Source organism: Stegostoma tigrinum, chromosome 32 (genome assembly GCF_030684315.1).
Source record: "Stegostoma tigrinum isolate sSteTig4 chromosome 32, sSteTig4.hap1, whole genome shotgun sequence".
NCBI classification, from domain to species: Eukaryota; Metazoa; Chordata; class Chondrichthyes; order Orectolobiformes; family Stegostomatidae; genus Stegostoma; species Stegostoma tigrinum.
Window position 1 is genome coordinate 9,360,630 of NC_081385.1, and position 24,311 is coordinate 9,384,940.

At 43.6% G+C, this 24,311-nt stretch overlaps 1 protein-coding gene across 4 annotated transcripts in view; it reads left to right on the forward strand.

Annotated features, from left to right (window-relative positions):
* The window catches only part of dscaml1 (Down syndrome cell adhesion molecule like 1), a 564,629-nt gene that overhangs the window by 473,674 nt on the left and 66,644 nt on the right, over positions 1-24,311 (forward strand). For all 4 annotated transcript variants that reach the window (XM_059638968.1, XM_048562212.2, XM_059638969.1 and 1 more), the window contains 5 exons: positions 2,151-2,290; positions 12,849-13,002; positions 16,774-16,891; positions 18,523-18,686; positions 23,952-24,050. In XM_059638968.1, coding sequence (XP_059494951.1) covers positions 2,151-2,290; positions 12,849-13,002; positions 16,774-16,891; positions 18,523-18,686; positions 23,952-24,050 — 675 coding nt within the window. The remainder of the gene's footprint in view (positions 1-2,150; positions 2,291-12,848; positions 13,003-16,773; positions 16,892-18,522; positions 18,687-23,951; positions 24,051-24,311) is intronic.

Sequence of the window (24,311 nt, forward strand, 5' to 3'; positions counted from 1 at the left end):
ACCCACCCCCTACCCTGTCCCTACAATCCTGTATTTCCAATGGATAGTCTACCTGATCTACACCTCCTTGGATGCTATGGGCTATTTAGCATGGCTAATCTACCTAACCTGCATATTTTTGGACTTGTGGTACAAAGCTGGAGCACTCGGAGGAAACCCACACAGAGCGGAGAATGTGAAAAATTAACACAGACATCTGCCTAAGGCTGGAATCGAACCCAGATCCCTGGAGCTGTACAGCAGCAGTGAACCCTTTATCAACATCAGACTTGAAGATAACCTCTGTTGTGTGAATATCTAAACCATTTAAATGATAGGAGAAAGAGCTTTTATAGAAACAAGATTGACGAGAATACATTTGTTTAAAAACATGAAAATTGTATGAGTTGATGTGATAGTTTAAACACAGAAGTGAACTCTCATGTCAGCATTGAAGATTTCTGGGTATATCATGGTCTGGTCAAATGAGTACTCTGCCCAAGTGTTTGTAATGTACTCTTGTGAGAAGTGGGCATCACTGGCTGGGTTAGTATTTATTCCCTATCCTTTATTGCCCTTGAACTGAGTAACTTGCTTGTTACTTCAGAGGATTATGAGAGCTAACCACATCTAGAATCACATAGAACCCAGACCAGGTAAAGACTTCACATTTCCCTCTCTCAGGGGCATTAGTGAACCAGAGGGGTTTTCATGGCAACTGATCATGGTCATTTATAGTCACCATTAACCAGCTGTTGATTCCATATTTATGAAGTGAATTCAAATTTCACCATCAGCCACGGTGAGATTTGAACCCGTGTCCCTGGGACGTTAGTATGGACACTGGATTGCTAACACAATGACATTTGTACTCAGTGGTTAGCACTGCAGCCTCACAGCGACAGGGACCCGGGTTCAATTCCAGCCTCGGGCGACTGTCTGTGTGGAGTTTGCACATTCTCCCCGTGTCTGCGTGGGTTTCCTCTGGGTGCTCCGTTTTCCTCCCACAGTCCAAAGATGTGCAGGCTAGGTGGATTGGCCATGCTAAATTGCCCATAGTGTTCAGGGGTACGTGGGTTATAGGCATACGGGTCTGGGTGGGATGCTTCAAGGGGCGGTGTGGACTTGTTGGGCCAAAGGGCCTGTTTCCACACTGTAGGGAATCTAATCTAATCTAATACAACTCCCCTAACTAATGTACTTAAGCTTTCACCACAGTTGAGGAACCTCTTATAGCATCACTTAACGTTTTCTACATTCAACACCAGTTAACCTGTGGTTTGTGAGGGGCAGTTAACAGCTAGTGGTTATAAACAAGGCTCTCTTTTCATGTCCTCTGGAGGTCTGGTTGAAATATCCCAGCACACGTGCCATCAAGCCTTTTAAAGGAACTAATGGTTACAATCAAGACAGTTTCAGTCTGGGCTGCATCCTAAAGCTAGACCAAGGAGATGAAAGATATACTGTTTTTACAGGGCCCTTCACTGTAGATTTCATTTGGTTGCCATGTCCTGCCCTCAGGAGTGTCACTAACCCATTGACCTTACGCCAGAGGCCTTCAGGTAATGATCATTTTCTGAGATCATCAGATTGGGCAGATAACTGAGTGTGTACTTGGGAGATTGGGTTCATTGACAGTATCAATCTTACTAAAATAAAATTTCATCTATCAAGAGCAGATAAATGGAGTTGAGAAGCAGATCAGCTACAAACTAACTGAATGGTGATTTAGGATTTAAGGATTACTGACCATGTAAATGCACAGAGGACTTGTCTACACAGCAGGCTAATGTTGATGTTGTATATAAGGACAAACAGTGCTTAGCAATATATCTTTTAAAAGTGCTGTGTTTTGCCATGCCTTGCATAACAAACTTTGTTTGACCTTTTCTGCATACATTACAGTGAGTTTTGTTTTGGGAAATAGATCTTTTCTTTTAGATTTTTACATCATGAAATGATTGCTTCAATCTCTGTGAAAACAAGTAGAAATCAATTAGAACTTCATCAAATATGTTTCCTGATGTATCTTGGATAATCGTTGGTACATTTTAGTTTTGAAAAGGCAGATTTTTGTGGCACATGCTGGTGTAGGAATTAATAAGCAGCTTGTCTAAATGTTATTCAAGGTCCTTTTCTTAATTTCACGTTCTGTCTATTCTTTGGTTCAGTTCCAGGACCTCCTGCGGGAATCAAAGCGGTACCCTCCTCAGCTAGCAGCGTGGTGGTGGCCTGGCTCCCCCCTACCAAGCCAAATGGAATCATTCGCAAATACACCATCTTTTGTTCAAGCCCTGGGTCTGGGCAACCAGTAAGTAGTAACCATCGCCTCATTCCCCACCCATTAACATTCAATATTAACAATATGCCCCAAGGACACTGGGAAACTACAAATTTTTTAACCTTGCAGTCAAACTCCAGTCTGGCAAATCCTGTGATTACAGAATAAATATTTACTGGGAAACCTAGTCAGCCTTTATAGAACTTCAGTCAGTCTTTTCAAGAATCCATTGCTAACTATCTCGCTAGTCCTTATTGATGACAGCTGGCCCCTTCATCTTTATGTCATTGAAATTCTTCTGGAATTTTTTGAGGATGTATCTGTGAAGATGGACAAGGGAGAACAAGTGGATGTAGTGTACCTGGACTTTCAGAAAGCCTTTGATAAAGTCCTACCTTGGAGATTGGTGAGCAAAATTAGGGCACATGGTATTGGGGGCAAAACCCTGACTTGGATTGAAAATTGGCTGGCTGACAAGAAGCAAAGAGTAGTGATAAACGGGTCCCTTTCGGGCTACCGCAAGGTTCGGTGCTGGGACCGCAGCTGTTTACAATATACATTAATGATATAGACAAAGGCATTAAAAGTAATATTAGCAAATTGATGATACAAAGCTGTGAAATGTGAGGAGGATGTTATGAGAATACAGGGTGACTTGGTCAGGCTAGGTGAGTGGACGGATGCATGGCAGATGCAGTTTAATGTGGATAAATGTGTGGGTATCCACTTTGGTGGCAAGAACAGGAAGGCAGATTACTATCTAAATGGATTCAAGTTAGGTAAAGGGGAAGCACAACGAGATCTAGGTGTTCTTGTACATCAGTCAATGAAAGCAAGCATGCAGGTGCAGCAGGTAGTGAAGAAAGCTAATAGCAGGTTGGCCTTCATAACAAGAGGAATTGAGTATAGGAGCAAAGAGGTCCTTCTGCAGCTGTACAGGGCCCTGGTGAGACCGCACCTGGAGTATCGTGTGCAGTTCTGGTCTCCAAATTTGAGGAAAGACGTTCTTGTTATTGAGGGAGTGCAGCGTAGGTTCACAAGGTCAATTCCCGAAATGGCGGGACTATCATATGTTGAAAGATTGGAGCGACTGGGCTTGTATACACTTGAGTTTAGAAGGATGAGAGGGGATCTGATTGAGACGTATAAGATAATTAAAGGATTGGACACTCTGGAGGCAGGAAGCATGTTTCTGCTGATGGGTGAGTCCAGAACCAGAGGACACAGTTTAAGAATAAGGTGTGGGCATTTAGAACAGAGTTGAGGAGAAACTTCTTCACCCAGAGAGTGGTGGATATATGGAATGCTCTGCCCCAGAAGGCAGTGGAGGCCAACTCTCTGGATACTTTCAAGAAAGAGCTAGACAGAGCTCTTAAAGATAGTGGAATCAAGGGTTATGGGGATAAGGCAGGAACAGGATACTGATTGTGGATGATCAGCCATGATCATAATGAATGGTGGGGCTGACTTGAAGGGCCGAATAGCCTACTCTTACACCTATTGTCTATTGAAATTCTCCATTTCACTAACTCCTCACTTCTGAAATAGAGCTGATGACCGTTTTGTCAAGTTCAGGCTCTTCAGACGGGCAAAGATTTTTGTGCCACTGAGCCATTCTTCACTCTCTAATGTCTGAGATTGGACAAGACTTGAATAATGTATTCATTCATGTGACAGCTCATCTGTATCACCCTTTGCACGTCTATTGGAATGCACTGATGGGCTCGCTCAGTTCCCCTCCTCTGTCACCCACTAACATCTGTTCTGCCCACTTTTCAGCTTTATTTGGGATTGTTGCTTCTTCTTAATTTGCTTTCTAGCTCTGACCGAACTGCAAAGTTGTCATCCACATGTTCTTCCTTCTCTGTAAAACATCATTATGTTAAAATGAAGATCCTTTAAGTAAGTTTTCCACTTGATTCTTTCAGTCCCATGACCTACATGTTGCAGAACTCCAGAACTTTCCTCTTTCAGTCTCCAGATTTGCAAAGAAACTAAAAATTGGAGTCCCCAATTATTATGTTTCATTTAACTCCTCTCCTGTGGCTCTGTGGATAGGACCTATGCTTTTAAGTCTGAACACTATTGGTTCAAGCTCACTCTAGAGACACAAAAGTCCAGACTGATACTCCAGTGCAGTGCTGAGGGAGCACTATACTGTTGACCTAAATGTTAAATTAAGCTCATGTGTGCCCTCTCAGATGGTCGTAAAGTATCATGAGGCGTTCTTTTGAAGAGGTATTGGGGTGTCATTCCTAATTTTTGAGTCAATATTTACTCCTTCTACCTACACCACTGACAAAAAGAACAGATTATCTGATCTTAGCTGTTTGGGGAAGCTTGCTGTGCCTTTCCACATTGCTCTCTAAACCATTTTATCAGCGACAGTGTTTGCTGACCTCAGCAACTGTGCACGCTCGCAGAGGAAATGTGCATATAAGTCATGTCAACCCGATAAGTCATGAGATACAACGTAGACAAACGGGAGGCTGGAAGGACACAGCAGACAAAGGGTAATACCTGAAATGTTGACTGCTCCTTTCCTCCAGATGCTGCCTGGCCTGCCGTATCCTTCCAGCCTCCCGTTTGTCTACGTTGTATCTCATGACTTATTGGGTTGACATGACTTATATGCACATTTCCTCTGCGAGCGTGCACAGTTGCTGAGGTCAGCAAACGCTGTTGCTGATAAAATGGTTTAAGAGAGCAACACTTCAGGTATTACCCTTTGTCTGCTGTGTCTTTCCAGCCTCCTGTTTGTCTCCCTTGGATTCCAGCATCTGTAGTTTTTTGTGTCTCAAACCAAGTCATGACATACAATTTGGTGTCAGCAAACGCAAGGTTTATCAGCAGTAAATTGCTTTGAGATTAAACTAAATTTGTGAACGGCACTATTTAGATGTAAATCTTTATTGTCTTTCCTGCTGTTCTTAATCCCTGTGTCATGCATTAAGAGACTTCACCTGGTCTTCCCCAGTGAGTCACAAGCCAACACATTGTTTCTTACCAGGACAGATGTGGCATTTTCTGTAGTTACTTTACGCATGGGAGAAATATGCAAATCTGCACCACAAATATCAGGAAAATTGAGAATATGCAGCGAAAAAATGGCACAGAGAAACTTGAGAAGGATTTTGAGTAAATTTGACGCTGGATGATTAAATTGCTAACTATTTCAATATTAAATTGTAGCATATTCTTGTGCTAACAGTGATGTGGTAATTATCATGAGTTTGTAATTTGCTATGCCTCAGAATGCATCAGGAGGGTGGTATGGCTGCATACTCATTTCGCAGTGACTAATCTGTGCTATTTCAACAGCCTGGGCTATCCCCTGTGACCAATGACTAGTGTTTCTGAATTTGGGTTGCAGTGTAGCAAGCAGAATCTGGCAACATTCAGCAAGGCACCCTCCCTTGGTGAAGTGCCCTATCAGAGAGGTTTGCCCAGCTGACATGGGCGGAAAGATGTTCAACAGGGATTGAAGACCTCAACTGCTAGATTCGTCTATCTTTCATAATGTATGCTGTGGCAGTCAAGGGAGTGGGGCAATTAGGCAGTAACACTTGTTCCCCATTCAGCTCAGGGATTATCATGATGCATTTCTGGGGCAACAGCCCATGTCAGACCAGGCTGTGGGCCAAGTGCTACAAAAATGAGATGAGAAAAGTTAGGTGATTTTGACTGGCGCAGGCTTAATGGGCCGAATGGCCTTTTTCTATGCACTAAATCTCTATGACTCTATGACCCATTCAGAGAGTTGAAGTCTTATTTACCACAGTGTAACCTGTTAACAATGTACTGATAGTAACAAGGTCTGCCGAGTGGACCTCATAGAGTATGAGTTCCCTGATTGGGAGTGTCAACCTGGTCCAGTCAGGGAGACCTGGCTGACAGAAAAGGACAGGAGTGTCAGACATCCTGCTCACTCTGAGAGCTGGCTCTGAGGGAGCTGGATCAGTGTCAAGGACTCTCCATGTGCAAATAAAAGGTAAGTTGCTGATGGGATACCAGCCTCTGTGACATTATTTCAAGCAGTGGCAATGTGCTGTCATCAAGTGTTGGACATGTTTCAAAATCTTTATGGCAGAATTACTAAATATCCACTTTCCATGATGCTGGCCAGTGCCTGTACTATCATTGCTGGAGGTACATTAACCTTAAACATCCCCCCCAGTAACCAACAAAAAGCAAAGTTTTACGGATGCTGGAGATCTGAAATAAAAACAGAATATGCTGGAGGAACTCAGCAGATCTGCAGCATCTGTGGAGAGAGAAACAGAATTAACATGTCAAAAGCAATGTGACATTCAGTGGGAGGTGTTGGGATGCTGCCTCTATCCTGACACATCAGGGCACGCCTCTGTGTAGCTACCCCATGGCTCTTATGTGGACTCAAAGGCCTCCATCATCTGCTGTGGGTGGGGTGAGGTGCTCATTCCTCAGCCAGGTTGGGAGAATGGCTGAAGCTGTGTTGCCTGTGTAACCCATCACTGGAACATGAAACCACTTAACACCAGTTTTGATGGAAGATCACCAGACTTGAAACATTAACCCTGCTTTCTCTCCACAGATGCCACCATCTCTGCTGAGTTTCTCTGCCACTTGCTATTTCTTGTTTCACAGCTCCAGCGCCCGTGGCACTTTCGTTTTATTTTGTTGATTACATTGCCGCTTCCTTCCTGCAGGAACTGCCTTGCTCCCTTTGAGTTGCCAGCTTCCAATGGAGGTTTTGTCAAGTGACCACTCAGGTCCTACCCAGTGCCCTCCCCTCCCGCCCTCGATCCAGCCTGTGCCTGAACTGCCAACAGAAAGCAAAGGCTCCTCAATGAAGAGGCTTAATTATCAGTCAAACTCAATTTTTAAAAATTCATCCACAGATATGGGCATCATTGGCTGAGCCAGCATTTCTTGCCCAGAGGGCAGCTGGGTAAGTCACATTGCTGTTGGTCTGCTACCACATGTAGCAGGACTGAATGGGTGGCAGGTTTCCCTCCCCAAAGGACATGAGTGAACCAGATGGGTTTTTCCTGACAATCAACTCATGGTCATCATCAGACTCTTATTTTCAAATTATTATTGAGTACAAATTCCACCATCTACTATGGCAAGATTTGAACCCAGATCCTCAAAACATTGTCTGAGTCTCTGAATTAACAGTCCAGCATAACTCTAGGCCATCACCTCCAACACTTTCCTCACAGCTGCCTTGCATCACTGCTATTTCCAAATATATCAGTGAAAGGCTTCAGATAAAAGAACACCCCATTTCAGTTTGTTCAATGCCCCAACGATTTTCCTTTCACCAAAAATGCTCACTGTTGCATTGTGGAAGATAATAGTCAATTCCTGAAGGGTCCATGAGCCTCAGTTGTCTCCCCCGACAAGGATTCAGCTTTGTGGAAAATTGCAGGCCCAAACCCATCACTCATCCTTTGTTGGCAGAGAGTACTGTCAAGGGACACCTTTCATACAATCGTTCTGCGACTCGTAAGCTCAAGTGAGCTAGGCCTTCAGTCAGGAGCTCGTCAGTCTGGGAAGCAATAATCACACTGAGTGTTACAAACTGTGGTGGTCCCTGCTGTGAAAGAATGGTTGGTCTCTGTGCATTCCACAATTTATGTCAATCTATCAAATTCTTCCTCTTCCAAGGCATTTGCATTTAAAATTCGATTACGACTGGGGCCAAAAGTGAAAAGGGGTATGGAAGGGAAGGGAAGAGGAAAGGAGTGTTTCTACAGTAATGTATTGTCCCTAAAATTACAAGTATTGTGCCTAGTGTTATTGTAGACTTTCCTAGGCAGTTTTGACAACATGCCTGCAAATAACAGTATCAGATCCCTATGGTTTTAAACAGCCGCTTTGATGAACAGATTATATCTCCATGACAACGGATGGCTTAGATATTGAAATGAATTTGAAGCAGAGCTTTTGATAAGTAGTAATTTGTGGACCTCCTGTCTCTTTGTCAGTGGAGTGGAGGGCCAAGCTTGCAGATTGCTACAGAACTCAACTGTGGGATTTATTTTGTTCATTTCTGCTGCGGTCTCTTTGTGAACCTGTAACCAAAACTGCTGGAGTGATAGGCATGTAACTGGCAATCCTCCTAGTCACCAATTCCTCTATCAGACAAATCAGCCAGATACGGCACTGATCATTTTGACTGAAGTCAATGTACCCCTTGGGTGTATTGTGAACCAAGTGGAGGACAGTGCAGAACTTCAAACAGATACAGACATGATCATGGAATGGAGAGACAAGTGGCAGGGGAAATTTAATGCAGAGAAATATGAACCATTTCATTTTGTCAGGGAGGAGACAGAAAGGCAGTAAAGGCAAAAGCAAAATAAAGATATAATTCTAAAGGAGGTGTATGAGCAGAAAGACCTGTGTGTATGTGTGCTTAAGGTTTTTGAAGTTGGCAGGACAGGTCGAGAGAGCTGTTAACAAGGCATACCAAATCCTGATCTTTATCAACAGGGGCACACAGAACAAAAGCAAGGGAGTTCTGTCAAAACCAATTTCAAACACTAGTTTGGCCTCCTGTGAAGTACTGTGTCCAGTCAAAGGCGTCACACTCTAAAAGGAAGTGAAGGCAATAGAAAGAATGCAGAAAATATTCAAGAGAACGGTTCCAGAAATGAGGAGCTTCAGTTACCTGGAAGGATTACTTAGAGAAGAGGAGATTTGATCGAGGCTGTTCCAAGCTTACAGCACACCAGTACTGTCTGCACTGTGTCTTTATTGAACTCGCTATCAGATAGCTGCCTGCAGTGTTGTGGCAGAAGTCACATCCAGTAACCTGGAAGAACATTACTACAGTAATACTAAACACAATAATGCCTGTTCTGAAAGAAGAGACATATTGTACTGAACTAACTTTGTTTCTGTTGCCACAGATGCTGTTAGACCTGCTGAGTTTCTCCAGCATTCTCTGTGCTTGTTGCAGTGCATTAGTACAAGTTCCATTCAAACATTCCCCTTTTCTTAAACTGAAGCAAATTTGTCTGCACAATTGTTTCCACTAAGATGCCCAGGTTACCGATGATGCAGACTGTTCCCACACATTATTAAAACTGTTTTTCTAGATAGTCCCACATTGTCAGTCTCTTTACGTACATGACATGTATGTGAGTTGACAGTTTTTCCTCTCACCTCGACAGGTGGATTGATGACATCTTCCTAGATGACTGTGCTACATTGTTTACTTAAACACCTCTTTCCTCGAATTGTATGAGTTGTCACCAGCACATTTTGCTCTCTGACTTTGGTACCAAGTTTCCTCTGTGGTCCTGAAGGCAGACCCTTTCTGTTTCCTGCTGTTTGACTGGCGTCCCATTAGTCAATGTGACCTGCGAAATGCTGTAGATCTCGTCTGGCATGTTTTCTGTACTGAGATAAAGCATTTGACCAGCTTCACCCTGAAATGTGTGGCTTCAGCTTTCCGTCCCATATCTGAAATTCCAGGTCTTCAGTACGGTCACTGCATTGGACTCTCAGTCTAATTTATCCTTTCAGTGTGAGCATCATTCTTTTCCTGAGGCTTCAACTTAACTTGCAAACGTTAATTTTTGGATTTGCAGCAGTCTGTGATACTCAATGTTACAAGAAGCACCAGTGTTTACCTGGCACCTGATGTTTGTTCAATGCTCTTGTGTTGCTGTTTCCAATGTAATAGTTACAAATCATTCTTCCGCTTTGGATTTGACAATGCTAACTAGCTGTAAGGTATAGATTGAATCATCCGAATCTTCATCCAACATCTCTCTAGTAAGCAAATTTGATTTGCCAGAATTAACATCCAACAAATGTCTCTACAAGTTTTTGCAGGCTTACTTAAAAGCGAAATCTTCAGACGCAGGAAATCTGAAGCAAATACAGAGGATGCCACAAAAACTCAGCAGGCCTGGCAGCACAGGATGGCGCGGTGGCTCAGTGGTTAGCACTGCAGCCTCACAGCACCAGGGACCTGGGTTCGATTCCAACCTCAGGCAACTGTCTGTGTGGGGTTAGTACATTCTCCCCGTGCCTGTGTGGGTTTCCTCTGGGTGCTCTGGTTTCCTCCCACAGTCCAAAGATGTGCAGGCTAGGTGGGTTGGCCAGGCTAAATTGCCCATGGTGTTCAGGGAGGTGTAGATTAGGTGGGTTATAGGGGGATGAGTCTGGGTGGGATGTTCTGAGGTTTGGTGTGGGCTTGTTGGGCTGAAGGGCCTGTTTCCACACTGTAGGGATTCTAATTCTAAAACATCTGTGGAGGGAGGAACAGAGCTATCGTTTTGGGTCCAGTGTAAACCTTCATCAGAAGCTGCATGTATGGCCATTCCATCTATATGTAACATATTTCCAAAGCGCAAACCCATAGCAGTTGCATGAGCAGGAAGCCTATGAGTCAGAGCCTGATCTACCTGAATCTTGCCTTATTGCCATTAAGCACACCAACATCAGTAGCCCTGGAAAATTGAACTATTGACTGACAAAACCCTGCCTATGGCAACAGAGATCAGAGACCCTCGTCAGCTTGGAAACCACAACTATTCACAAGTTATACAGATAGTAGGAAGCAAGGGATGTCAAAATTTAAACAAGCATTTCTGGATTTCTTGTGAAACAATCTTTTAACAAGTTATCTCGCCAACGGTACTGGCTTGATTTAACGGCACTACATAATCATAAAAGGTGAATTAGTACCCTGTTCATTTATTACTAATGCACAACTTGATGCAGTGAATTGCACAATCCTACTTAGTCATGGCTCGTTGAAAGGCACGCTGCTCCTTCCTCAACCAATTGAAAAGACACGTGATCAATGGCTTCTTTGTGAAGATGGCAGCACTTTACCTCACCAGCCGAGAGCCACTGACTTAAGTTTAATGGAGTTAATACTCTCGGCCTGGCGTGGCAGGATCTCGAGACGCGAATGGGTCCTGCCCAGCTTGTACTGGAGGCAGCAGAAGGAGATCAGGGAGGTCGCAGCTTCAGCAGCATCAATGACACCCAAAGTGAGAAGATTGAGTGGTGACAGGCGTCCTTTGGTATCTGTGGTAGTAGCGTAAAAACAGGCAGCTGAGAGGTCTCCCAGAGAGAGAGATAAGTGGAAGAATCATCTAGGACTGCAACTTTTAACTCTATTCCTTTATTTTTCTAGTTTATATCAAGAAGGACATTAATGTTAACTATTACCCATACTTTGTTTCTTTTACTGCTTTGCACCTACATTTTGTACTTGGGTGCCTTTGTACCCGAGTGTGTGTGGCGACATTGTACACTTTTCACTCCTACACCTCTACCTGAGTACACGTGACAATGAAATCTCAATCTATATCTTGGAAAGGAAATCCAGGTAATGCGTTCCTGGTCAGCTTCCCTTCTTTGCTCCCTTGGCAACATGACGTCATTCAAAACTTTGCTATCAGTGTAGAGTACCCCCCCTGCTTTGCGTGTACTCCCAAAGTCACCCCAAATACAGCCAGCCAATCACTAAAGAAGGATCAGTGTGAAACTTCCGAGTGTCCTAACTCCAAGTTTGTACTGGGCACCATGCTGGGTGGGAGGGTGAATGGTGAGGAGATGCAGAGCTGCTTCAGTGTGATTTGGACATGCTGAATGAGTGGGCAAGTGCACAGCAGATGAAGCACAAATGTGTGTAAATGTGAAGTTTGGCAGCAAGAAAACTGAGACAGATTATTATCAGGAAGGGGATACATTGAAGAAGTGGGAGACACAACGAGACCTGGATGTCTTGTGCACCAGTTGATGAAAATAAGTGTGCAGATGCAAACAGGCTATGAAGAAAGGCCATGCTGGCCTTCATAATGAGAGGGTTTGAATATGAGGCAGGCATATCTTGCTGCAATTACACAGGGCCCTGGTGAGACTGCACCTGGAGTATTTTGGGCAGTTTTGGTCTCCCTATCTGAGGAAGGATTTTCTGGCAATGGTGAGAGTGCAGTGAAGGTTTACCAGACTGATTCCTGGCTTGGCCGGACTGATGTACGCAGAGAGACTGAATCAGTTAGAAATATATTCACTGGGGTTCAGAAGAATGAGAAGGGACCTCACAGAAACCTATAAAACTGTAACTGATTAAACAGGACAAAGACAGGAAGGATGTTGACCCTGACTACGGAGCCCAGAACCTGGGGTCACAATTTCAGGATACACAACAGGCTGGTTAGGACTGAGATGAGGAAAAATGTCTTCACTCTGAGAGTGGTGAGCCTGTGGAAATCTCTGCCACAGAAAGCGGTTGAAGCCAAATATTTAACATTTTACGAAGGAGTTAGATATAGTTCGTTGGGCTAAATGGATCAAAGGATATGGGGAGAAAGTGGGTACTGGATACTGATCAGCGCTATCATACTGAATCATGGAACAGGCTCAAAGGGCTGACTGGCCTACTCCTGCTCCTGTTTCCTATGTTTGCAGAAATACTGCAGTTGGTGGGCTGTGGGGAGAACCTAGCCTGAAAGTTAGATGTGCAAACCCCCTGCAAATTCCTCCCGACAGCATTGACCTGTGTGTGCCAGGGCAGCTACTAGGTGCGCCCACTGCTGTTGGTTGGCACTGACCAGACTGGTTTTCCTTCCAGGCTCCCAGTGAGTATGAGGCATCTCCAGAGACCCTGTACTACCGAATCCCCAACCTGAACCGCCAGCAAAAGTACCTTCTGTGGGTCGCAGCAGTCACATCGGCAGGCCGAGGAAATGTGAGCAACAAAGTCACTGGTGAGCCAGCAGCAAAGGGTACGTCAGCCTTCATCATGTATCTTGTTAGTTTTGTACTTTCTTCCCTTTCTTGTCTTTTCAGACACCTGCATCCTACAGTTTTGGTAAACAGCTTTAGAGTGAATTGCGAAACGGTTAGTGTAGTTTTACTTGGGAGGACAAGATAACTCCAGGTCTGAGTTCCCAGATCTCTCCATCACTGAGATTTTACACCTCTTGTGTCTGTTTTAATCTCATTGACTGAGACTGTTCACTGTTGCAATCACCTTAAAGGGTTGGTGAGCCATGCGCCACCTTGCAAATTCTCCCCACTCCTGTCATCAGCTTACACAGACAACAGTGTGTATTGCCTGTGAGATGAAATGTAGCAACTTACCAAAGCTTTTTCAAAAACACTTTACAAACCTACAAACTTTACCATCCAGAAGGAGAAGGGCAGCATTTGCATAGAAACACTGCCATTTGCAAATTCAACTCCAACCTGCTTAGCATCCTGATTTGGAAATATATCACCATTCCTTCAGTGTTTCTGGCTAAAATTCCGAGACTCCCTTCCTAGTACTCTGTGTGCCCCTACACCACATGGACTGCAATGGTTTAAGAAGGAGGATCAGCACCACCTTCGCAAAGGATTAGGGATGGACAATAAATGCAGACTTTATGACTTACAACAGGAAGGACATGATAGCACTCGAAGGGGTACAGAGGAGGTTCACCAGGATGTTGCTAGGATGAAGAAGTTGAGCTGGAAGGAGAGACTAGATAGGCTTGGATTGTTTGCTATAAAGCAGAGACGTCTGAGGTGGGGGACATGATGGAGGTGTATAAGATTATGAAGGGTACGGACATGGTGAATCGAGAGCAGCTGTTTACTTGGTTGAGGGGTCAATGCCAATACCCAAGAGGGTAACGGACAGGAGATTCAGAGGGGAGTTGGGAAAAGAAACTTTTTGAATCAGCAGGTGGTGGAAATCTGGAATGCAGTGTCTAGGGAGGTGGTGGATGCTGGAAACCTTATAGTCTTTATAAAATATTTGTGTGAGTACTTCAAATATCATAACATTCAAGGATATGGGATAAGTGCAGGAAATTGGGACCTCAGTCTTCTCTGCTTTATAGCAAACAATCCAAGCCTATCTTGTCTCTCCTTCCAGCTCAACTTCTTCATCCTGGTGAACCTCCTCTGTACCCCTTCGAGTGCTATCATGTCCTTCCTGTTGTAAGTCATAAAGTCTGCATTAATTGTCCATCCCTAATCCTTTGCGAAGGTGGTGCTGATCCTCCTTCATAAACCATTGCAGTCCATGTGGTGTAGGGACACTCAGAGTACTATTAGGAAGGGAGTCTCGGAATTTTAGCCAGAAACACTGAAGGAATGGTGATATATTTCCAAATCAGGATGCTAAGCTTTTAGCTACACTTTTAATGGTATTTACATCAGTGCAGACTTATTGGGCCGAATGGCCTTTATCTGCACTGTATGATCCTATGAACCTAAGAACATTTTTTTAAAATCATTTGACTCCCATGGTGACAGAAGATGACCTGGATAGGCACTGGTCTTTTATTTACTTCCCTGTATAATGGCCTGGCCCACCGTTCCTTGTCCACAGCATGGTAAAGGCGAGCTCTGGGATTTGGAACAGGAGATCGGAGTGTAGGAGCTGAGGTTAGAGACAGGAGGATGAAGGTCTAGCGCTTGTCAAAAGAAATTGTGACATCTTGACCCTCCTCTTTGATGGTATTGCTCAGATCAGACGTCAATGCTTTGTCAGTCACTAGGGGAAAGTGTAATTAATGAAGGTAGTAATATATTTTTGGTGGTACAAACCTAATGGGCTGAACGGCCTCTTCTGTAAAGTTGATTCTATGTAAGTTTCCTTTTAAAACACAAACATCTGAAAGCCCTTCTTCAGAATGGCCTGCCTCACTAATATTAACCTGATTGTTTCAATTACGCAATATTGCTTTTTAGTTCTCTTGGGCAAGAAGTTTAATACTGTAAAAGCTGTGTTCCTTTTCCAGTCCATATCCTCACTTTAATTGTGTGAATTTTGCTCATGAGGCTGTCCTTTCATACAGTTTCTTTTCAATATGCCATTTCACATACAATCTTCATCTTTTGGTCAATCTTATGTAAAGGTACATTGCCAGTTCGTACACTGCACAACTTTTATTAATGCAGGTCAAGCTCTCCTGCCTGGTGATTTATTTTCTTCCATATTCTTTTTATGGGAGATGGGTGCTTCAGAATTTGCTGCCCATCCCTAATTGCACTTGAAATGAGATGCTTTCTGGACCATTTTAGAGAACAGTTCAGAATCAACCCCATTGCTATGGAACTGGTGTTACATGTAGGCCAGACCAGGATAAGGAAGGCAGGTTTCCTTCCATGAGGGGCATCAGTGAAGTAGGTGGGTCTTTACAACAATCAATGATAGTTGTCACACTCACCTAATTCCTGATCTTTAAATGGAATTTAAATTTTACCAGCTGCTGATGTGGGATTTGAACCAAGTTTGCCAAAGAAGTAGTGTAGGCCTCTGGATTACCAGTTCAGTGATATTAGTAGAACATGACTATCTTCACATCATGATAAATAGTAAATGATAACACAGTATGGACTGCCACTAATTTCCTTCCTCTGCCCCTCAGTCCTGTTGTGTTACGAAGAGAAGTTGATTGTAGCTCATTAGTTGTTCTCCCCACAGCAAGTGAGATTTGATTCCCCTTTGAAGCCTGCTTGTCCTTGGGATGTTGGACATGAGTAACAAAATTCCTCGTCCATAATTATTCGCAAATAAGCTCGTTCTGTTATCCGATGGGGTGAGTCCATCATGTCCTGCATCTGTCATTGAAGATGCTGTTAAATTGACAAGACTGTGCCACTTGTGCTGGGAAAGATGGGTGAGGACCTGTCTGAGAATGACATCATTTTAAGCGTTAGACTAGTATGCTGTACACCCCAGTTGTAACTCTGGTGAAACGACATTGCCACCGGGGAATGTAGGCATCAGCTGATGTTGTGTTCAGGATGTCAGTCCATGGCTTTTCCCAAATTAAAAGATCAGTCAGTAATTGGCTCTCAGAAATTGTGGGACCCACCCCAGGATGATAGAGAGAGCAGTCAGCAAGGGTTACTGCTGCACTGAGCCCTGTCACATGGCTATGGAGGTTGATTGATGGCAGAATGGGGTCTGTTGGGAGCAAATGAATAATCCCTTGCTCCTCATTATCCACTAAACATGTGCAGAATCCAAGGAGGCTATTGGTGTCTCTGGTGCAATATCTCAGTCAGTACCTTGGAAGCAGAAATAATTTATTCCAGGTAACCTTTGGAAAGTTTTAGCCGTCATTAAGATGACGGCATGATCCATAGTCCACTTCTTATTTTGAATAAGATTGTAAGATGTAGGAGTAGAAGTAGGCTGTTCGGCTCATTGAATCTGCTATGCCAGGACTGATGTGATACTCCTCAACTCAACTTTCCTGTCTGTTGCCCCATCACCCTTGATTTTCCTACTGATTGAAAATCCATTTCAGTTTTCAGTATACTTAATGGCCCTGTTCTGAAATCCTTCTGTAGGAGAAAACTCTTCAGATTCTCTACACTCTGAGTAAAGAAATTCCCCCTCATCCTGGTCTTAAATGTGGAACCCCATGTTCTGAGATTATGCCCTCTGGTATTGAATATAGTGCCCCTGGTACAGTGAGCTATGTAGTGTACAGTATACTTGTAGGGCATATTCTATGGATGAATGTCTAAAGAATCTATGTTTTGTATTCCAGTCCCGGCAAAGATTATTGCATTTGGAGGAACAGTAACTACACCTTGGATGAGAGATGTTTTTTTGCAATGTACATGTGTGGGTGATCCAGGACCTACCATTAAGTGGACAAAAGACAGGTAAACACACACTGTGTGCTACAACAACCTCTTTACGCCAGAATCCTTGGCTCCTAGTGGGCGGGCCCATTCCGTCATTTTAGTGGCACCATCCTGGAGTATTGGGGCAGGTGGCTAATCCTCACAGGGATGCCCAGCATTTGGAAACAGGAGGAGGATTGGGATGATTGTTGGGATCAATCCTGAGCCAGAATTGCCTCTGGGGGCCTGAACTGTGAGCCAGCTCATTTTGTGAAGAAGGGTGGGCTGACAAGCCTCACAGTCCCTTCGGATTAGGCTAATTTGTTGGCCAATCAGCCAAAGAGCGTAGGTGGTTGCCTTGGAGATGTTTGCTGTTCAGAATTCTAATGATATTCAATGAGAGCAGAAAGATAATAAAGTAGAATGATACAGCAAATAGTCTGGCAAATAATAACTCTCCAACCGAACAAAATACCATTGCCTTGAAAGTTTTGTTGTGATACTAATCTCCTGAATGTTTATGCTAGGACTCACTCCAATATCTGAATAGAGGCAACACCCATTTATTATAAATGAAGCAATTATAAGGGGTACAGTGGAGCGAGTAGCAATGTTATTTTCTTGAATGAGATGTTATTAACGCTGGGCTTTTGTACAAAGGGCTCTGATAAAGCTGAGTTTCTTCAACGTGATGGTATACTGCAGTACAGTTCTACAGGGCTTGCACCAAGAACTGCTCTAGACTGCTGACAGCCTGATCTCAATCGTGTCATTGGGGCAAATGCTGAGCACTTACCTCCAAATGGAACACCTTCACAGAGAGACAGAGAGAGAAGACCACCTACTTCATAGATAATAATATGAAACAAAGAGCTGTGGAAGCTGAAAGTCTGAAAGAGAAACAGAAATTGCTGAAGAGTTAACATTCCTTTTTCAGAACTGGAAGGGCCCCTGGACCTAAAACATTAATGCTGTTTCTGTCTCCACAGATGCTGCCAGAACTGCTGAGTTCCTCCAGCAGTTTTGTTTTTGTACTTATTTCAGGGATCTTGCTGCACGGTTCCAAAATATCAGGTTCAGAATAGCATTTTTAGAATCTGTTACAGACTACGATTGGACTTAACACTCCAGGACATAGCAGAACAGCCTAGTCACCTGCTCCACATACACTTCAGGCTTGACCTGACATCTCCAGGAGTTGAAGATTAATCTCCAGGTCACTCACTGCTGAGACCAACCAGGGATAAAAATCATCGGGGCATTAAAACAAAAGCAAACTTTGCTTTTCTTTTCTCTTTTGGCTGAGCATCATTGCTTATTAGTTTTGAGACTATTGGGGATGGAGACCAAAAAGCTGTTGGACTGAGAGTCAAGTCTCACTCAACTGAGTAACCAGGAGTTTACTCATTGATAGGGAAGCTGAGACATCACAGAGGTGGACTTGTTGAATGACCAACGGGAACCTTAAGTCCAAAAGGGTTAAAATAGATGAAACGAAGGAATGACAAATTGCATAACAGAACATTATTTGTATTCTAGAAAAGTTACTATGGAGGTGGCACATCAGATATTTTAAAAATTGCAGTAAGAAAACTTAGTAAGGCAAAATCAAATCACACTGTTAATATCACCTTGTGTCGTTATTAACAACAAACTTGTGTTGTTTGCAGTGAAGATTCTGCCATCCCAGTGCAAGTTGATGGCCACAGAATGATCTTCAACAATGGGACGTTGTTTCTTCGTTCTGTAAGAGCAGAGGATTCAGGGTATTATACTTGTACAGCCACCAACACCTGGGGCTTTGATACCATTATAGTCAACCTTCTGGTGCAAGGTAGGAGCAGTTGTGTTTGCTCATTTCTCCCACACTGTGGGATTCTTCCCTGACATCTGTTTGCCGAACTATTGATGGTAGAATCTCTAGGCATTGATAGTCCCAATCCCTGGAATTCCTTCTGTGAACTTTTCTACTTATCCCACTTTCTGTTCATCTTTCAGAACCTCATCAAAACTCATCCTTTTTGTCAAAGGTCCCTCCTTAAACTCACTCTTCACCTCTTCTTCTCAACTGTTTCTGTTTATTTCTTTCTCCCTCACCTGGGACATTGTCTTTATTAAAGACACTGAATTATTGTTCGTTTCTTTGAGGTAAATACGGCTGCTAAATGGGGTTCTGGACAGAATAGATAGGGAATAATTTTGAGCACAGATTGTTGAACGTGGCAGCACAGATCATCACAGCAGCAGCTTTATCAATAGGAGCATACAATACAAGAGCAAGGACATGATGTTGCATTTCTACGAGACACTTGTTAGACCCCATTCGGGGTGTTATGTACAGTGCTGGATGTCATATTTTCGAAAGACTGTAAATGCATTGTAGACAGTGCAGAAGCAGTTTATAAGAATGGCTCCAGGGATAAAGAATTTAAGTTGTGAGGCTAAATTGAAAAAGGTGGCACTGTTCTCTGTGGAGAGAAAAAGGCGATCAGATAACGTTTTTCAAAATCATGACCGGGATCAATAGAGTAAAAAGGGAGAAACTGTTCCTGCTCATAAAAAGAACAAACTTCAGAGGACATAAACTTCAGGTGATCTGCAAAAGAAGCAAGGGTGATATGAAGAAAATCTTCTTCACTCAGTGTGTAGTTAGGAAATAGAAAGCACTGCCTGGAAATAGGGTGGAGCCAGATTCAGTTGAAGCGTTCAGGAGGGGTGTCGGATGATTATTTGGATAGGAATAGTGTGCAAGGGTATAAAGTAAAAGCAAGAGACTGGCACTGAGTAGTGAAGCTCATTTAATGAGCTGGTGCAGGCACAATGGGCCAAGTGGCCTCCTTCAGTGCCAAAATACTTCTGTGATTCCAAATGGAGAACTGGAGGGCAATGATTTAAGCAGCAAGAGGCTAGCTTCTGGAATGCACTGCCTGCAGTTGTGGTGGAGACGGAATGCATCAAGGATTTCAAAAGGGAATGATTCATTATCTGTAGGGAGAATGTTCAGGGCTGTGGGAAAAAGCCAGGGCAGTATGGGAGCAGCTGAGTAGCCAGCACGGACAGGATGGTCTCCTAGTATGCTGCACATTTTCTGTGATTCTGTACATCACACAGAGTTTGGTAGATAATTAACATGTGATTCAAGGTTATGATGCTTCAGGGATTTACCTCTGTAAAATTCATTGTGTTTATCCAATAATTTTGTTGTCCTCACACTGCAACAGCTTCAGTGTGACCCCTCATCTTTTAACATTATAACTGGTACAATTATTACTTCTCAAAATATTTCCCCCCATGTACTCCCCACTTTGCTACATGTAAAGTGCAAGTTATCTTTTGGTAGCCCACACATACCTCTGGGTGTTTTGGTCACTGTTCTGCCATGAGAGTTTGTAAACTGGAAGTTGGTGGGAATTCTCACAGTTGACACTGATGCTGGCTTTACCAGACACCCAAGCGCATACATTTCTCAGGACGGCCACCAGACTGTGAGCAGGAGCAAGAATATTTGTTGTTTTTCTTTCTCTCATGGTTGACCCACAAGCATTGCCACTCATCAGTCTGTTAAGTCCCCTTTTTTTAATTCTCTCATGGGATGTGGGCATCATTGGCTGGACCATCATTTATTGAGAAGGTGGTCATGGGAAAGATTTAAAACGGAATGAGGGACAAGTTCTTTAAGCAGAGCGTGGTTCGTGGATGGAATGAACTGCCAAATGAAGTGCAGATGCGGGTACCATCGCAACATTTAAAAGACATTTGGGTAAGTAAATGAATAGGAAAGGTTTGAAAGGATATGGGCCAAACACAGGCAGGTGGGACTAGTTTAGTGTAGGAACACGGTCGATAGAGACTGGTTGGACCCAAGGGTCTGTTTCCATGCTGTATGACTCTATAAAACAGCTCACTACTACTTTCTCAAGGACAGCTAGGGGTGGGCAATAAATGCTGGCCAGCAAGTATTGCCCACATCTCACAGGTGAATAAAGAAAACACCCACAATGCCATTAGGGAGGAAGTTCCAGAATTTTGAACCAGTAATACTGAAGGAATGGCAGTATATTTCCAAGTCAAAATTGTGAGTGGTTGGAGGGGAACTTGCAGATGGTGGTGTTCCTATTGTATCTGTTTCCCTTTCCCTTCCAGATGATAGTGTTCGTGGGTTTGGAACGTGCTATCAAAGTAGCCTTGGTGAATGTTTTTACAATTGAGTGATAAGCATTATACTGTCATCTCTAAGTATCCTAAAGTAGGTGTCATACAGTCCTCACTGGTAAATCCAAAAAGATGTCCAAAGTAAAATTCATAATCCAGAGTGTGGCTGGGCTACAAAATTGCTGAAGTTGAAATGAATTGAGGAGATACATTTCAGAAGAAGCATGAGGGAAAAACAGAAAATGCTGGCAAAGTTCAATGCTCCATGAAATCAGGCAGGAAAAGACCTGTGGGCTCGCAAACATTGAGAGCACAAAAGGAGTTCATTTATGCATAAGATCTGCACCACTCAGTAAAAATCTTAAAGGGAGGCAATGGCCTCATGGTGTTATGCTAGATTCTTAGTCCAGAAACTCAGCTAATGTTCTGGGATCCCAGGCTCAAATTATGCCAGAGCAGCTGAAGAAATTAGATTTCAATAAAAAGTATTGGAGTTAAGAATCTACTGTTAACCAAGACATCAGTGTTAATTATCGGGAAAATCTCACCTGGCTCACTGATACCTTGCAGGGAAGGAAATCGGCCATCCTCAACTGGTCTGGCCTACATGTGACTCCAGATGCACAGCAATGTGGGTGACTTCCAGCTGTCCTGTGGAATGGCCTAGCAAGCTGTTAGGTTGCATCAATCACTATGGAGTCTCAACAAAGAAATAAAACTGATGGACAATTGGCAGAGACCCAGGCACTGGAAAAGACAATGACTTACCAAGATGTTGCAGGGTTTGGAATGTTTGAGTTATGAAGAAAGGTTAGATAGGCTGGGACTTTCTTCACTAGAGCGTAGGAGAATGAGAGGCGACTGACAGAGGTTTATAAAATAATGAGGGGTATAGATAGAGTTAATGGTAGTTGTCATTTCCCTAGGGTGGGGGGTTTCAAGACAAGGGGGCAGGAGAGAAATTTTAAAAAGACATAAGAGGCAAATTTTTCACACGGGGGTGGTTCGCGTGTAGAATGAGCTTCCTGAGGATATGGTGGATCCGGGTACAGTTATAGCGTTAAAAAGACGTTTGGATAGACAAATGAATAGGAAATGTTTGGAGGGATATAGGCCAGGAGGAGGCAGGTGGGACTAGTTTAGTTTGGATTATGTTCGGCATAGACTGGTTGGACCGAAGGCTCTGTTTCCATGCCGTATGACTTTGGCAAAAATGGTCCTTTTGATCCTGCAAAGTCCTCCTTATGACCATCTAGAGGCCAGTACCAAAATTGGGACAGCTGTCGCACAGATGTCAGTCAACATCCTGACATAGTCATGCTCATGGGATCATACCTTGCAATGTCCCTGACACCACCATCACCATCTCTGGATATTTCTTGTCCTTCCAGCAGGACAGACCCAGCAGAGGTGGTAACACGGTGGTATACAGTTGGGAGAGAGTTACCCCAGGAGTCCTCAACATTGACTCCAGACCCTATAATGTCTCATGGCTTCAGGTTAAACATGGGCAAGGAAGCCTCCTGCTCATTACCACATACCTCAGCTGATGATTCAGTACTGTTGAACACTTGAAGGAAACACTGAGGGTAACCAGGGCACAAGATTTATCCCGGGGTGGGTGATTCTGACGTCCACTACCAAGAGTGACAGAGCAGCAGCACGACTGATTGGACTGGTCGCATTCTAATGGACATAGCTGCTAGACTGAGTCTGCGGCAGATAGTGAGGGAGCTAACAAAAAGGAAAACATACTTGACCTCATCCTTACCAACCAGTCAGCTGCAGATGCATCTGTCCATTACAGTATCATCAGCACACAGCCCTGTAGAGACAAACTCCTACCTTCACATTGTGAATACCTTCCATCGTGTTGTGTGGCACTATCACGGGCTAAATGGGACAGACTTTGAGCAGAACTAGTAACTCAAGACTAGACATCCATGAGGTGCTGTGGGCCATCAACAGCAGCAGAACTGTACTCCAGCACAATCTGTAATCGACTGCATGGCTTATCCCCATTCAACATTTACCATCAAGCCAGGGGATCAACCCTGGTTTAACGGATAGTTCAAGAGCAGCACTAGGGCAGACATAAAAATGAGGTGTCTACCTGGCAAAGCTGGACTACTTGCATGCCAAACAGCATAAGTAGCAAGTGACAGGCAGAGCTTAGCAATCGCACAACCATCACATCAGATCTAAGTACTGCAGTCCTGCTACATCCAGTCCTTAATGGTGGCTGACAAACAACTGACTGGAGGAGGACGCTCCACAAATACCCCCATCCTCAATGATGGAAGAGCCCAACACTCTGCAAAAGATAAGGCTTGTGTATTCGCAGCAATCTTCAGCCAGAAGTGCCAAGTTGATTATCCATCTCGGCCTCCTTCAGTGGTCCCCAGCATCACAGATTATATCTGCTTGCATTTCAGGCAGAGAATTCCTCATCATAATACCTTCACGTCTATTTAAATGCCATGTCCTTAATTACTAACCCTCTTGCCAGTGAAAACCATTGATCGATAGAGCACTTGATTTCCTCAATCAAAAACCCTTCATAATTTTGAACACCTTTATTGAATCACCCAACTGTTTCCATTTTGGGAGAGTGATGCTAGCTTTTCTAGTCTCTGCACATAACTGAGGTGCCTAATCCCTGGTTCAATACCACAAATATCCTCTGTAACCTCTCCATGGCCTTGATTATAGGCAAACGTCTTGCTGAGAATCTCAAAACTTCTAACAACTCCCCAAATCATTTTCGTACAGGAACTGGTTGGCTGGTTGAGTTCTAGCTCAGCAGTTCATTTTGGATGGAAGGAAATGATCCATAAATGAAAAGATGTTATTTTACTCGCTGTACTCACAATTAAATTTGTTTTATATCGTAATGTTGGTGAATCTGATTCTATATTGTGTTAACCATTAATTTGCCCCTTCCTAGTGCCACCTGACCAACCTCATCTGACAGTGTCTAAGACCTCATCCTCCACCATTACATTGGCTTGGATTCCTGGTGACAATGGTGGCAGCTCTATCAGAGGTAAGTGGAACTGCTCGTGGCATACCTTATGCCCATCCATCCCTCAGCAGAAACTACACTGATGTCTTTTGTTATTCGTGAGTGTCAGCTTGACCTGATTGGGAACACTTTCACTTCTGAACCAGCATTTTGATGAAACAGTAAGCCAAGAGACTGGAATGTCCTAATAATAGATAATAAAATGTGAGGCTGGATGAACACAGCAGGCCCAGCAGCATCTCAGGAGCACAAAAGCTGACGTTTCGGGATTAGACCCTTCAT